The following is a 16,649-nucleotide window of genomic DNA, read 5'->3' on the forward strand; positions in this document are numbered from 1 at the left end:
AGTGAATAGGACCTTCTTTGCCGCTACTATTGCATCTGCAGAAAACAGCAGCAAGGGACTCTTCCAGGTGATTCACAATCTAACGTAACCACCTTCACCATCAGGGCCCGGTAAGGATCCCAAGATCTCCTGCAATGATTTTGCAAAAATTTTTGCAGATAAAGTTGCTCAGATTCAGAAAGAGGTAGACTCCACAAACCTTCAGGGGAAATCTGGAACTAAGGGAAACTTGTTTTCCTAAGTCCAATTGCCCCATGGGGAGAAGAGGGGCAAAGAGGGGATGAGAGAAAATGGGAAGGTGTGTGTGTGTGTGTGAGAGAGAGAGAGAGAGAGAGAGAGAGAGAGAGAATATGCAAATTAACAAGAGAATAGAAGGATGGAGTGAGAAGTGTATGCGAGAATAAAGGACGGATGACCAAGGTACATGCTTGTGCAATGCGTGTGAACAGATGGTGCACGGGAGAATGGAGTGGCTCTGCTGCCACTTCGGCCTTATTCATCATCCATTTCAGCCCCACTCACCACAGGCATGCATGCACCCCTTGGCAGTTTTTTTGCAGATAAAGTCGCTCAGATTTTGAAAGAGGTAGACTCCACCGTGGGAGCAGGGCCAGGGTGGGAGAGTGCTGGAGTCCTGTCTAGTCAAGTTGTATGGGATCAATTCCAATCTGTTACCTCCAAGGATGGAGACAGGCTGCTTGGACGAGTGAAATCAACCACCTGTCTCCTTGACCCTGCCCATCCTGGCTCATAAAAGTAAGCTGGGAAGGGCTGGGTGATGGGCTCTGCAGGGTGGTGAATGCTCTGCTCTGTGAGGGAGCCTTCTCAGATCCACTGAAAGAGGCGGTCATTAAACCGCTTCTTAAGAAAACATCTTTTGACCCAAGCAATATGGCCAACTATCGCTCAGTCTCAAATCTTCTATTCTTGGGCAAGGTGATTAAGCGAGTGGTTGCTGAAGAACTCTAAGCACACCTGAAGGATGCGGACCACTTATATCCCTTCCAATCAGGATTCAGGCCTCATCATGGGACTGAAACTGCACTGGTCTCACTGGTTGATGATCTCCGGCGGGCTAGGGACAAAGGTGAAAGCTGTTTCCTAGTTCTGCTGGATCTCTCAGCAGCCTTTGGTCGATGGACCATGACATCCTTCTGGACCATCTAGAGGAGCTGGGAACTGGAGGCACTGTTATACAGTGGTTCCGTTCCTTCCTCCTGGGCCATGTCCAGAAAGTGATGTTGGGGGATGAGTGTTCAGATCCCTGGGCTCTCACCTGTGGGGTGCCTCAGTGTTCCATCCTCTCCCCCATGCTTTTTAACATCTATATGAAGCCTCTGGGAGAAATCATCATGGGGTTTGGGCAGAGTGTTCATCAGTATGCGGATGATACCCAGCTCTACCTCTCCTTTAAATCAGAAACAGTGAAGGCGGTGAAGGTCCTGTGTGAGTGTCTGGAGATGGATGGAGGATGGATGGCAGCTGACAGATTGAGGCTGAATCCTGACAAGACAGAAGTACTGTTTTGGGGGGACAGGGGGCAGGCAGGTGTGGAGGACGACCTGGTCCTGAATGGGGTAACTTTGCCCCTGATGGATCAGGTGTGCAGCCTGGAAGTCATTTTGGACTCACAGCTGTCCATGGAGGCACAGGTCAATTCCATGTCCCGGGCAGCTGTCTACCAGCTCCATCTGATATGCAGGCTGAGACCCTGCCTGCCCGCAGACTGTCTCATCAGGGTAGTACATGCTCTAGTTATCTCCCACTTGGACTACTGCAATGTGTTCTACGTGGGGCTACCTTTGAAGGTGACCCAGAAACTACAATTAATCCAGAATGTGGCAGCTAGACTGGTGACTGGGAGTGGCCGCCAAGACCATATAACACCAGTTCTGAAAGACCTAAATTGGCTCCCAGTACGTTTCCGAGTACAATTCAAAGTGTTGGTGCTGACCTTTTAAGCTCTAAACGGCCTCAGCCCAGTATACCTGAAGGAGCGTCTCCACCCTCATTGTTCTGCCTGGACACTGAGGTCCAGCTCTGAGGTTCTTCTGGCGATTCCCTCACTGCAAGATGTGAGGTTACAGGGAATCAGGCAGAAGGCCTTCTCAGTAGTGGTGCCCACCCTGTGGAACCCCCTTCCATCAGATGTTAAGGAAATAAACAACTACAGTATCTGACTTTTAGAAGACATGTGAAGGCAGCCCTGTTCAGGGAAGTTTTTCATGTTTGATGTTTTATTGTGCTTTTAAAGTTCTGTTGGGAGCTGCCCAGAGTGGCTGGGGAGGCCCGGCCAGATGGACGGGGTATAAGTAATAAATTATTGTTATTACATATACAGTCATTAACATTAAACAATGATCCTGACTGTGTTGTAAAAATATGTTATTATAATTTCCAAATTTCTGGTGTGGCTGATGAAGGTTCCTGACGTAAACGATGGGTGTTAATATAAGAAATAAGGTACCACTCTATGCATTGGAATTTATCTGTCTTTGCTTTTTCATTAATAAATCTGTGGTACCAAGTTATTTCTTCCATCAGCATAATAGTCCAGATACCATGTGGGCAATGCAGTGTTGGCCAGTGTCTTACATGATACCACCTATGGTTGAAGAAACCATAAAGAAGGCTGATCTCCGAAGAATTGATGCTTTTGAACTATGGTGCTGGAGGTGACTCTTGAGAGTCCCATGGACTGCAAGAGGATCAAACCTATCCATTCTTAAGGAAATCAGCCCTGAGTGCTCACTGGAAGGACAGATCCTGAAGCTGAGGCTCCAATACTTTGGCCACCTCATGAGAAGAGAAGACTCCCTGGAAAAGACCCTGATGTTGGGAAAGATGGAGGGCACAAAGAGAAGGGGACGACAGAGGATGAGATGGTTGGATAGTGTTCTCGAAGCTACCAGCATGAGTTTGACTAAACTGTGGGAGGCAGTGGAAGACAGGAGTGCCTGGCTTGCTCTGGTCCATTGGGTCACGAAGAGTCAGACACGACTAAACGACTAAACAACAACAACAACATGGTTGAAGAGAGTCAATTTACAAATTGGGAATTCCCAAATAAAACTGCTAATCAACAAAATACAGGAAATAATCTTTATTTATTTTCAGGGTTTTGCCATGTTTGTGTGTGTGTGATTTAGAAGGAGACACATCTTAAAGGACACATAATAGTAAAATCTTGAAACTCCTTGTCTCCAGGAAATGGAAAGCCCGTGTGGAATATAAAACTCAAACTGATATATCAAAGTAGTACTTTGAGTGCCCTCTAGTGAGCCACTGGAAAAATTAGAACATAGTTTTCCCTCTGATCTGCAGATAACTATAAATGACTAATCTGCATTAAGTTGTCCCTCTTGTTTCCTTCCCCCTCTTTTTTTATAAAAAAGCTAAAGTTTTATTTTGCAGGAAAGTTTAAAAATTATGGGCAACAAAAAGGAGGAGCACACATAACGATGTAAGCAGATCGATAATTAAGGGGGAAAGGAAACTTACTAATTACAGCTCGTGGTGGTACAATACAACAGATTATATCAGTCTTATGGAGACTGTGATTGTACTCAGGGATGTCAGCCAAGACTATGACCATGTGAATTGCATTGCCAACCCTCTGATTTCAATCAGAATACCCAATGAAATATGTTATCCCAGTACTTGACCCCAAGGACTGGAAAACTGGTCCATCATGTGGGGAAAGATTCCATGTAGTAAAGTTTTCAGCAGCAGTCACATGGCTATTTGTTGTCCTTCTTTTAATTGAGAGAACCTCACTTGCATGATATGCATAAAAGAAGTTGTATCTGTGCCTTTAGGTGATGGATAGCCAATTAAACAGACAGTAGGCGACTGTGGCGTGGTTCTTCAGAAGGAGAAACTGGTTATGGCATCCTTTTCCAATTTGATGCCCTCCAAATATTTTGCGTGGCAAATTTCATCATCCCTAACTACTGGCCATGCTGTCTGGGCTAATGGGAGTTGTAGGTCAACCCATCTAGGGGACACCAGGGTGGGAAAGGCTGGGTTATGGCATAGAGTCAGGCTTCCAGCTCTGGTCTGTTTCTCTTACACAGCATACTAGAGGGAAACACATATCAAAGCACAACAGTATGCATATGTACTGTAATAAAGTTGCAGTGTCTCACGCTGTAGAAAAACATGTGAAGTTCTCCCCAAAAAGTCTGGCCACCAGTGAATCCGGACATACTCGTTGTTTTACTGATATCTTTTTGATAGCCAGTCTGCTCCAAGTAACACCTCTTGGTGTAGTTGTCAACACAATCTAAACTGTGCATATTATTCTTATTCTAATCCATCTCATAAATATTTTCCGGTGCACGGACACCAGTCTCCATAACATGTCGAATTCCTCCAGTGGCTGAGCTTGAGATTGCCACCTGACTGGAAAGAGAAAGCAAATATAAATCACGTTTGGGCTAAATGAAATATGTGAAGCCATAGCAATTACACTATCATTAAAGTAACAAGTTTGATCATTCAACAAATTTTAGTATTCCCCAATTTTTGGAGTCTACCCTCTAGGTTAGTCTATGCACCAATTCCCTTCAGTTTTCTCGAGGCAGGAGTTTAAGACACACAGGTGTGTTTAGCTATTCTGACCTAGGACCTGGCTCCCTAAAGAACCCTGTGTATTGTTATGAAGCTGTTCAGCTATTTAGTTCTTGCAGGATGGGCCCTTTTGAGGATACTGCCATCTGCAGAGGCCCGCTTGATAGTCATGCACAAGAGCTCTTTCTCCTTATCGCTATCATATTCTAGAATGTACTCCCCTTAGAGTTACGATTTTCCTTGTTTTTAGAAAAGGTATCAAGACACCTCTTTTTAATTTGGCCTTTTAAATATTTTTGTTGTGTTGTTGTTTGTACTGCTTTCATTGATTTTAAAGTTTTTATTTCTGCGAGTAAAGCAACAACACTTGCAATAAGCTACCTGACCCGTGAGGGGGAGACCGTGATAGAAAGAAAGACAGCCAGTTCTTCCTCACTGATTCCTTCTTTTTTAGTAACTATTTGTTGGTAAAGTAGATCACTTCCTTTCAGGCTTTAGTTTCTTCCTGATTCTTCTCCAAGCTAGTCGTACTGTCTTGGTGACCTATACTCAGAATTGCTTTGGCTGCCTTGGGTTTGCTGTGAGGCATCTTGATGCTGCTATGAACATGTGCTGCAGCATCCAGGCCATACACCTGAGGTCTATGTCACCTCCCTGCCAGCTCCTTATCAACATCTCTAGAAATAACTCAGGACCAAACAAAATGGACAAATAATGGTCATATGTTTTCTAGTGCTGAACTGAAAGTTACCAAGTGAGAATTCGTGGCTTGAATTTTAAAATCTGGGGGACAAAACATATCCACAGCTTTGTGTTTTGCTGCAGCCACCACCAGTTTTGTGGCAACAGCATTCTCCCTTTCCCTAAAATAATTACTCTGCAAATGCCATAGCATTGTTCTCAAGGATGTACTGAGAGATAGAAATGGTCACCAGAAATAACTCAATATACCCAGTGGGGTGTTTGGGGTTTTCTTTTTTTACCTTTTCTTTAAGCAGCAGACCATTACTTCATTTCATAATCTGCTTTTGAAATTCCCCTCATTTTGAAAATTGGTATTCAGGCCTACCCTTCTGTCTGCTTCTCATAACTAGCCCCATGTGGCCTTGGGAGTGCTGCTGTTTGACACACATGGAAGTATTTGCATGCTTTAAATCCAGGCTTATAAACATCCTAATGTAACCCATGATGTTACCTATATATTTCCAATGAATGTGAATATGTAGCACTCGTGCTGAACTCTCCAACTGTAATATTACTTCACTTTGTACCAGAACAATTGCAAGTTGTAGAATTACTATAGCATCTACTCTTCTTAGCATTAAACTAGAAACAGACTTGAATAGTAATTACCTTATAGAATTACTCATCTTCTGCTTCTTGTGTAAATACCCTGTGGGATGTTTTTTAAAAAGCATAAATAATATAAACGGCAGTTGCTTTCATTAGATTAAGAGTGAGATTATTATAGAGGAACTACCAAACAGTACTTCCTGATATTACTGCCCTCCAGAAAGTCTGTCCTATTTCCATATTTGTATGCAGCAAGTAAATCATCCTGATTTTGCTAGTAAGGCATTACCTGTAATATGTTTGCACTCTCATTGTTCCAAAATCAATTTTGATGAAAATAGGGCAATAGACAACCTGGTTACTACTCCGCAGTATTAGAATAATGAATTACAGTAATTGGCAATGAATACCGTTTGTGTTTATTGGTATTAAAAAATGTTAATTATTAACTATATATGGTTGTTTGTAAAAGATGCTATGCTTTTAGTGAATAACAACAACAAAAACAAGGATTGGTGGCTGCTATAACATCTGTGGACTGGACTTATTAAAAGCAGAGGTGCCAACTTGAATAAAATATTGTGGGGGCCGGTAAGCCCCACCCTACATAACTGCTCTCATGATGTGGCACACACATACCATTTGAATAGCAATGCCCATCAACTTTGCCTTCCACCCCCCAAATATTTTACTGGGTTGCCAAAGACTCCTCTGCCCCTAGGATTTGGCTCCTCTGCTAGAGGCATAGAAAAGTTGTAAATTGACAGGCGTTGCATGCAGTGTTGGCATGAAAAGCTTTGTTTTTATATTGGGACAGGGATGGAGAACTTGTGGTCTTCCACATGTTGCTGGAATTCAGCTCCCATGAGCCCCAGTCAGCATGACCAATAGCCAGGGATGATGAGAGCTGTAATCCACAAATTTAGCAACTCTGTGTATAGTTTACAAAAATTCATTAACAATAATGTACGACATTTCAACAATTTCTAATACAGTGGTATCTCGGTTTACAAACTTAATCTGTTCTGGAAGTCTGTTCTTAAAGCAAAGCTGTTCTTAAACTGAGGTGCGCTTTCCCTAATGAGGCCTCCCACCGCCGGTGCCCTTCCACTGTTCGGCTTCCATTCGTAGACTGGGGTAAAGTTCACTAACTGGAACACTACTTACGGTTTTGCGGAGTTCTTATTCTGAATAGTTCATAAACAGGGCTGTTCTTAAACCGAGGTACCACTGTACATGAAACCTTAACTAATATATACAATGCCAAAATAATAACCACATGCACAACTCAATATCTCAAAGCCAAACGGTCCAAATATTTTTGAAATACATCCATGAGAACTGCTCTCTATATGTGTACTTGTGCTGGTGCGAACCAACAGAGGGATGTAGGATACTCCAGAACAGATTTAGAGGGCACATGAGGCCAGAGGCGTGGTGTGATGGGCCAGGGAGGCCATGACCCTGGGTGCACACCTGACTGTGCTCCCACAACAGGCACAGAGTCCTGCTGGCAGGTGAGTAGGACTAGTGGGCAGGTGGATAGAGGCAACGGGCAAGTAGCCTGTTGACGGCGGGCTCTGTTCATCCTCCACAAGCATCCCCTGGTGCATGTCCCCACCCCAGCTACCCAGTCTACCAGGAGGTGCAATACTTGCCCCATCCCAGGAGCTGACAAACCCATGCTACGCCACTGCATGAGGGGAGGAGAGGCAAAAAGACCCATTGTGCTAGTGGTGATCCTTACACTATTGGGACCTTGACATAGCGCTGCATTGAATACAATCCTTTAGTCCCACAAATATTGACTAATAATGATACTGCATCTCTTCTAGCACTAGCCCTGAGAGATTCTGTCTTCCCTCCCTGTGATGGTTCTAGGGGTTGCTCGTGCGTAAATCGGCGCCACACCTGGCTGGGTTGCCTGAGTGAACCTTTTCTGTCCGGACAGCCACTCGCCCGTGGCTGTCTCAATCGCTGGCAGAATCCGTCAGTGGGCGTTTCTTGAACTTCTTCCAGCAAAGAAGCTCTTTGACGCCTAGTCTCCGCCTACTCTCCCTGCGCGGAAGCCTTCTGCGCAAGGAGGGTGTGGGCAGCGGAGGACCCGTGCTCTCCCTGCTGGTCCCCGGTGAGGAGTCGTGGGACCGCCTCACCGACTCCCCCATCTGCCCCCCTCCTCTACTGGTGCTACGCTGATTTCCTTCCCCAGAAGATGGGCTGCTTCTCCCCATCCCGGGATGCTCTCCGGAATCCCTCTGGAGCCCTCCCTCTCCCTCTGGCTCCGATGGCAGTTCCCTGACACTCCCTCATTTGCCAATGTTGAAAAATATACAGCGAAATTCTGCAAAACTACAGGAATACTTACACTTAAGTGCCAGCATTGCCACAATGAGCAATAATACTACTGCACAGGTTCCAATGCCAACATATAGGGCTGTCCTTGAAGGTTCTTCTTTTCTTTCTTCTCTTGTTAGTGTGGTAAAATGTACATAAATATTCTGCAAAAAATAATAATACAGAAATGACCTCGCTGAGTAGAAACTGAAAAGTGCAATACAAACACTTATGTCCAGATATAACAGATTACCTTTCAAACAAGTTACTTATACAGAAATGGAATTAATAGGGTAATTTAGATGAGGTGAGCTAATCTGCTAGGAGTGTTATAGTACTGAAAATTATGCTTGTACTCATGAAATCTGATGAGATACCATACTTTTCTGTGTATAAGACAAGTGTTTTTTCCCCTTTCAAATGATATCCAAACTGGGGGGGGGGGTCGTCTTATACACGGTTAGTGCAGAATTGGCATGGAGGATTGGTCGTTTTCGGGAGCAGGAGATTGTCAGTTGCGTTTGGGTGGGTGATTGGTGGCTGCGGCAAGCACTGCTTTCAATTTGCTGTGGTGGTGGCAATGGGGGGGTGATTTGCGTCATCTGTTGTCGCGCTGGCTAACGATTGGTGGGTTTTTTGAGTTGTGCTGCTCATTATGGTGGGTGAGTGGTTTTTTGGGGTTTTTTTGCAAAAAAGCTCAACAACTCTGGGCAATATCCTCCCATTTTCTTAAATTTGAGTCCCCATAAATAGCGAGCATCTTATACATGGAGGTGTTTTAGACACAGAAAAATACAGTAAATTATTATCCTAATGGTAAAAATGTCTGTTTTATATATCCATTTATGTGCACAGTACTTAACAAAGCAGAAAAGGACACTTTCAATCTGAGAACAAACACAGGGAAAGACAGTAGGTGGAGGATGGAGGCAAGATAAAAAAAGAAGGAATATTAATTTAGTTATACTTAAGCTTAATAGAGTAGAGTATTGGGGTGGGGGGGAATAAGAGAGTCTGCCAAAGGCTTCATGTAAGAGGAAAAGAAGAAGTCGTTTATTTATGGTTTCACTCACCAAAAATGATGGATAGCAATAACAAGAAAGAACAATATTTAACACAGATAAGTTTTGGAAGGACATTTTGTACCTAAAAGTTATGTAACATTACCATCAATCTGCAAAGAGGCCATGCAGATACTTACATCCTGTGGGGATTGTGTGCTGGACATCCATCTTGGTTCCAAAGCAAAGTAAGTTTCCGTGAAGTGTATAGTAGCTAGACAAAGCAAAGATAAAGCAGCATGCTCATTCATACAACCTGGATTCACAGTGCTGGTGCTGACCTTTAAAGCCCTAAACGGCCTCAGCCCAGTATACCTGAAGGAGCATCTCCACCCCCATCGTTCAGCTCGGACACTGAGGTCCAGGGCCAAGGACCTTCTGGTGGTTCCATCATTGCGAGAAGCAAAGCTACAGGGAACCAGGCAGAGGGCCTTCTCGGTAGTGGTGCCCGCCCTGGGGAACGCCCTCCCATCAAATGTCAATGAAACAAACAACTATCTGACTTTTAGAAGACATCTGAAGGCAGCCCTGTTTAGTGAAGTTTTTCATGTTTGATGTTGTATTGTATTTTTAATATTCTATTGGGAGACACCAGATGGGTGGGGTACAAATAAATAATTATAATTATAGCTGTCTTTGTCTTTGAATACATAAATGGATGCTCCTGGATGATGTGTCCCATGTTATATGCATGGATAAGAAAATCTAGTGTTGTCAGTTTAAAATGGGAGTTAAGCACACTCACTATTTCTTCTAATTTATTTTTTCTTCTTTTCTTTCAGAGTTACAGTCAACACTTCATTTCACTCCATGCTTCACTAGACTTGAGACTAACCAATGGAGACTAACAAATTCACAATCCATCTATATATACATACCTGGTACTCTAGCTGAAGTTGGACTCCAGTTCCCTGATTAAGAAAAAGAACAAACAAGTCAGTTGCACCATACCATATTTAGCAAAAATGTAAGTGAACCTCTTTGAGCCCAACTACCTGATTTGTACCTGTCCAACGTTCCAAGGGCCAAAGTTCTTACAGGTATGTCCTGTTTGGAATAAATTGTCTCACAGACCATTTGACAGGACCTGGCAGGTCTATTTAGTTTGCAGGCTTAAGGTTCCACACTACTGCTATATTAGCTTTGGGTACAAGCCCCAAAAGCATTAGATACAATGGAATATATTTAGCACTTGTGCCTGAAGCTAATATAGTAAAGAATCGTGGTCATTGAGGTTTACCAAACTGTGGATGGCTGTGCAGAAGTTGCATTCACACATATACTTTGGACTTGCCCAGGGGTCTCTTCCTTTTACCAGGAGATCAACTGCTGTCTCATTTTTAGTTTTACCTTTCATTCCAGCAGAGGTCAGCTATGACCAAGCCCTCTAATCATGAACCAAATTCCTGCTGCAACTTTTATATTTCAGCATGTCATATGGCCTGAAAATCTGAGCCATCAACTTGTTGGATTGAAGTCTTGCTTGGCACAGGACTAATTCTAAGAATATGAGTATGTAACAGCAGAAACCCTCTCTTCCTCCCTACCTTTAGTTGTGAGTACAAATACAGATGTATATTTGTGTGTGAAGGAAATGTGATTATTGGGTATTTATGAAGGATTTAAGGGCATGATGACAAAAGAACTGCTTTGCTGCAGTAAACCAAAAGCCCATCGAGTCAAGAAATAATTTCCATTTAGCTATTGATACCCATCCTCTGCAAATATGCATAATCATTTTTTGATGCTACCCATGTTTGTGGGGGGGGGGGAATAGACATGATTTATTGGGATTGCTAACCTTCATAGCAGAAGCTCTACATTTTTTTGTAAAAAGTTTTATCAAGACCCTTTAACATTTTGCCAAACTTAAAAATATGCTGCAAATATTGTCTTAGGTAGTGACAAACTGGCATATGCCTGGTGGAAGCATTCTGCTCACCTTTCTTAATCACAACTTCAATGTTATGTTTCAGATCGTTGAACAAGCCACTTATGTCCACACGACAACAGTATGTTCCCGAATCTTCTTCTGTTCCGTTCACAATTGTCAGAGACACATCTCCTTGATGAACATCTCCCAGTAGATAATACTTGCTATCCTTCTTATATATTGATTTCCATTTGTTGGTCTGGAAAATTTGACTGGAACACCAAGATAGAGGGCAACTTCCTCGCCCCCAGCATATGGTTCTGATCCCATTTTCCACAGTAGAATAATGACAGGGTAAAGTGATGTTCTGGCCCACTTTCCCCTGTATTGCAGTCCCAGAAACTGATGTCAACAAGCATGTAGGGGAAGACACTACAGTTACAAAAAAGGAAAGAAAAAAAGAATGGAATTATGACAAAGTGTGGGAACAACACTGTATTTGTAAAAAGATTTCCATCTCAGCAACTTTCCTAAAGCCTAATATTATGCTGACTTGGTAATTTGAAAATATTCTGCCCAGGCACATATTCCAACACCTCGGCTAAGTCTCTTGAGTTGAAGCCCAGAAAATGAAGAGCAAACACACCCAAACTATGCTGAACAATAATGTGGGTGCTCAAACAGTAAGTATGTTTCTCCATGACAAAATGTTTAGTCATTTATGGGGGGCGGATTCATAGGGCTGTATCCAATGGCGTCCATTCAATATCAGAAAGCTCTTTGAGCTAATAGAACCGTAGAGGAATGGAGAAGGAATCTGATTTTTGAATGGGGGACCTTTGGAACAATGTGGAAGGTAGTGGGGTTGCAGGGAAGAGGGTGAGTTATAGGCTCCCTGTTCTGCTGAGAAACTCTTTTCTGGATCAAAGAGCTTTCCATCAGCAGAGGAATACCATTGGACCCCTGGGGGTCCATGGAACACACCCAGGGGACTTGCTTATCTTGTTATATACACGGTGAAAGCCTTCCACGGATCATCCAGCCTCTGCTCAAGGGAAAAACTTGTGTAAGAGTTGCTGGGTGGCAAGTGAGCTGGGATTGAGTAAAAACCTCTTACACAGTTTCTTAGGGCTTTTGCGCTTAGAGGGGGCAGGGGAGAGGAGAGCAAATGGTTCGCTCCACGGGGCGGATTCACATGCCTATCATTTTTTTGCTCTTGCTCTTGCCCTTGCTCTCTACTTTTTAACTAAAAATAAGTTCTAATTTCTTCCAAGGACTATCAAGTTTAGAGGACTCTCCCACTGCTTGTGGGTAGGGTTTTCAGTGAATCTTGCCTTATGAGTTTGGGATTCAGGTCTCAGCTTGGAAGTCCAACAGGGACAATAGCTAAGCAAATTGCCACTGTAATTAGCATAGCATTTTGTTTTCTTGTTTTCTGAGTCAAGCTATGTGGCTACATTTGGGGGTGGAAGGAAACAGATGTAGGGCAGAAACCAAATAAATTAAAAAGTTGGTTGTTTCTATTGGGTAATAAGCAAGAATAAAAACCTCACTCCACATAAGTACTGTATTTAACTAATTAATCTATTTAAGCCAGGGATGAAACGGGCACAGAAGGACTGTATTATAAATTACTGCTACTTCTGCTATTACTACTACCACCACCAAAGTTACAAAATTCCATCTGTTTTCTACTCAGTCTTCACCAATACTTTATCAAGCCCTGACCAAGCCTTCACCTATGTCTTGAAAGTGCAAGATCCCTCAGACAGCAGAAGCTTATGCTACATAGTTTTGCTAAGATGCACCATCTCAGATTACAAGTAAGGAATAGCATATAAAAAGCCTTCTGCATATAGAGCACTTGCAAGTTCTATACACAGTTCCTTTTTTTAAAATTCAGTTGCAGTGTAGCAATGGAGAACTTTTCCTACTGTCTGGGGATAGGCAATAGCTCAGGGTAGAGCATCTGCTTTGCGCATGCCCTGGCACCTCTGGGTAGGACCGGCAGAGATCCTTATCTGAAATCATGGAGAACTACTGCCATTAACTGTAGAGACAATACTGAGCCAAATGGATCAGTGGTCTGACTCAATAGTTTTTCTGACAGATTCAAAATGTCATGTGATCAGTTGAACAACTTTCTGTGGTTGTGTATGGTAGCCTACTTAGCAGACATTTTCACATACTTGAGCACTCTCAACACAAGCCTTCAAGGTAGTGATGTGAATATTTTTTATGTTGAAGATAAGACTGCGGCAGTGATTTAAAAATTATGATTATGGGCAAGCTGAGGTGGTAGCCTCACTAATATCCCAACACTGGAGACATTTCTGGGGGCCAATGACATAGAATTGATGCCATAAGTAAAACATCACATCACTGAGCACCTGCGTGATTTAGCGACCAGCATCAGAGATTACTTTCCTGCACAAAATCCTGAGCACTCATGTGTAAGGAATCCTTTTGAATGTGGTGATGTACAACTATCTGCAGAAGAGCAAGATGTATCTGTTGATGTGACTTGTGATGGTTCATTGAAATCATTTTTAAAAGAATGTAGACTGGACCAATTCTGGGTGAAGGTTTTTGCTGATTATAAGACGTTAGGTGAAAAAGCTTTGAGACATCTAGTTCCCTTTTGTTCCACAAAACTGAACAAACATTTTCAACATTTTGTTATATGAAGAACAAGCATAGAAATCAACTTGCTGCTGAACCAGACTGGAGGATAAAAGTAGGAAATATTGAACCAGATGTGGAAAGTATTGTTTGGGACTAAATGAGGCATGATTTCTCCCATCACATTTAGCTATAGTGTGAGAAAAAGAAAAGAAAAATATGTTCTCTACCAGAAACAAAAGAGCATTTGCGCTGGTGGGAAGCCCCTTGGCGGTTAAGGACTGTGGTCAGATTTCGCAGGAACAGAATATCATTTTCTTTCAAATGCTGAAGTCTGTATGCTGATAGCATGTGACTCATATCCTCACAGCTCTTGCTGACGCTGTTGAGCCCCGTGTTTCAAATCATACGAATTGATACTGTGCAGGGATATCATAGCATATTGTAGCACAGAACCAGTTATTCTGGAAACCTAGGGTGCATGTGAGGTTTATAGTTTTCACATGGTTATCACAAGGATCTGTTCCAGTTAGGTGAACATGCATTACATGCAGTCAGCCTCAATAACATCTTAATATGTCACATGGTTGATGCTGACTGTTAGGAAATGAATGTAGTATTAGTGCCTAAGCTCTTGAAATCATATACCATATGCAAATAACAGCAGCATGTTAACTTTCTCTCATTCCTGCATCTTCATCCCTAAGCACGTTTACTCAGAGGCAAGTCAATTTAGGTATATATCTGGTATTACAGCCTTAAAAGGAGTATGTTAGAAATCACAATCATTTGCCAGATGTCTAGTCTTGAATTAAAGAGAATTAAATATTTACATACTGAACAATTACACTGTACAAGTCTAAAACAATGATTTCACAGAAGTGCAACTCCATAATTTATAATTTTGTTGATGTTTGATTACCTGTAAAGACCACCAACAGAATTCGTTCCAGGGGAAACATGGTATAGGCTTAGATGGAAGCAGAGGGTGGCTTTGTTCCTACTGCAAGCGGAGATTTAACAGAATGCTCATTTCACAACCAAGCTTCTGACTTCTCTAATTTCTGATCTACATCATGTGTGACCTAAGTCACAGCACTCAGCAGCAGGCTTGCTTTCTTTTCCCCACCCTGTGGTTAGTTCACATCTCACTGGGCCACCCAATGCTGGTGTTTGGTAAATACTCTGGACATCTTGGTTAAAAGGCAACAAACTTCCACAGCAATGACAAAATGCTTTGCTCAGGACATCAGAGGATGGGATTTGTTCTGTACAGTACTCCCATAATCTTCAGAAATTGCCCATAAGATTTAAATGTGAAGATAAAGGCTTTCTCATTATACTGTTCTACACCATCTTTTTTTATTGCAAAGTGTGGCTGGAAAGTTATGTGTAGACAGGGAATTAGCATTCAGGCTAGGATTCAACTATTACAGGGTCTTGTTGTTCAAATTAATGGCTTGCTAAAGCAACTAATAGATTAGAATTAATCTAGCGCATGCACATTCACTGTGTCTTTAAAGAGAAAGAGAAGCAACCAAGCCTCCCTCCCCATTTCCAGGGGTGGAGGACATGGTGGTGTGGCAGTGCTTATCTGGAGAGCTGAATCACTGATTACTGGGAAGGAGTGGGTGAGGTCAGTGCAGTTCAAATGCTCCAGCAGAAGCACCAGTTTGGGTCTGCCGGTGTGTTTGCATTGCACTAACCTCCTTGTGTTAAGCAGCAGTGACACTACTGTTTGAAGGTCAGGTAAGCACCACTGTGAGCAGCTGTCTGCTGTTGCCTATTTTGTGCCTTAATCTTGCCAACATCTTGAGTTTTATAATACATGCAGCTGCATCAACTTCAAATGATAAAATTCAGAAAAACTGCACCCCCAGAGGGTATTATTTGTGGATTTCATGACACCCACTAGGTGGTATTCAACTAAATTTTATTCAGAGTGGAGCCATTTAAATGAATGGAACTAACTTAGTCGTATTGATTAATTTCAACAGGTCTCCTCTAAGTAAAAGTTGAACACCACCCATGGAGTTGGCTCCAGGCTAAGTTAATTGAGCTTAAGTTCCAATCACTTAAATAAGGCAAGTTAGTCATTATTTTAATATAAGTCCCATTGAAATCAATGGGATTTAATTTTGGTCACTACTAGCAACCAAAGTCGTGGCACTTTAGTGCATGTGCACAATAAAATCCAGTACACAATAAATGTTGATTTCTGAACATGGTGAATGCCTTAAAGAACTCCAAAGCCCTATTTTGACTGACTACTGGGGTTTGCATGAGCAACCATAAATAAATATTGCACTCAATTCAGACAATATTGAGAGGATAGCTAATGAAGATATGCTTTTCTCAGCTAAACAGCACCACCAATTTTTATTAGTGCACAACAATGCACTAATGATTTAGTTTCAGATTAACATAAATTGTTTATAGCAATGCCACCAGCAGTAGATCCCTCCCCAACTCCTAGGAGACAGCCCCTGTTAAAATCCATAAGTTCAATAAATAATGAGTGCAATGTACTGAATAATATATTGGTAATTTCAGCATAATAATTGCTTTTCTTAACCAAGGAGAAACGAAAAAGTAGCATGTTACTTTGTAAAGGCAAAGGGGCCCCTGACCATTAGGTCCAGTCGTGGCCAACTCTGGGGTTGCGGCACTCATCTTGCTTTATTGGCCGAGGGAGCCGGCGTACAGCTTCCGAACCACCAGTGCACGGAAACGCTGTTTACCTTCCCGACAGAGTGGTACCTATTTATCTACTTGCACTTTGACATGCTTTCAAACTGCTAGGTTGGCAGGAGCAGGGACCGAGCAATGGGAGCTCACCCCGTCGCGGGGATTCGAACCGCTGACCTTCTGATCAGCAAGTCCTAGGCTCTGTG

At 42.6% G+C, this 16,649-nt stretch overlaps 1 protein-coding gene across 1 annotated transcript; it reads right to left on the reverse strand.

The window, feature by feature from the left end:
• Positions 1-3,088: 3,088 nt before the first annotated feature.
• HAVCR2 (hepatitis A virus cellular receptor 2) lies at positions 3,089-14,961 on the reverse strand. Its single transcript, XM_081850570.1, has 7 exons — positions 14,678-14,961; positions 11,203-11,565; positions 10,139-10,171; positions 9,401-9,474; positions 8,231-8,363; positions 5,926-5,965; positions 3,089-4,404 (listed from the first exon to the last, which is right to left on the reverse strand). The coding sequence occupies exons 1-7, from the start codon at positions 14,715-14,717 to the stop codon at positions 4,311-4,313; spliced, it is 777 nt and encodes a 258-aa protein (XP_081706696.1). The 5' UTR covers positions 14,718-14,961; the 3' UTR covers positions 3,089-4,310.
• Positions 14,962-16,649: the final 1,688 nt, after the last annotated feature.

Source organism: Podarcis erhardii (assembly GCF_964252035.2).
Source record: "Podarcis erhardii genome assembly, chromosome: 2".
Taxonomy (NCBI): domain Eukaryota; kingdom Metazoa; phylum Chordata; class Lepidosauria; order Squamata; family Lacertidae; genus Podarcis; species Podarcis erhardii.

Bases quoted from the DNA above. Each gene is read 5' to 3' on its own strand.
- HAVCR2 (XM_081850570.1), bottom strand. From the start codon at position 14,717: ATGTTTCCCCTGGAACGAATTCTGTTGGTGGTCTTTACAG. The intron at 8,364-9,400 runs GTAAGTATCTGC...TATTTTTTGCAG, and splicing joins GCACACAATCCCCACAGGAT to AATATTTATGTACATTTTAC. The intron at 4,405-5,925 runs GTAATTACTATT...TTCTCTTTCCAG, and splicing joins AAGATGAGTAATTCTATAAG to TCAGGTGGCAATCTCAAGCT.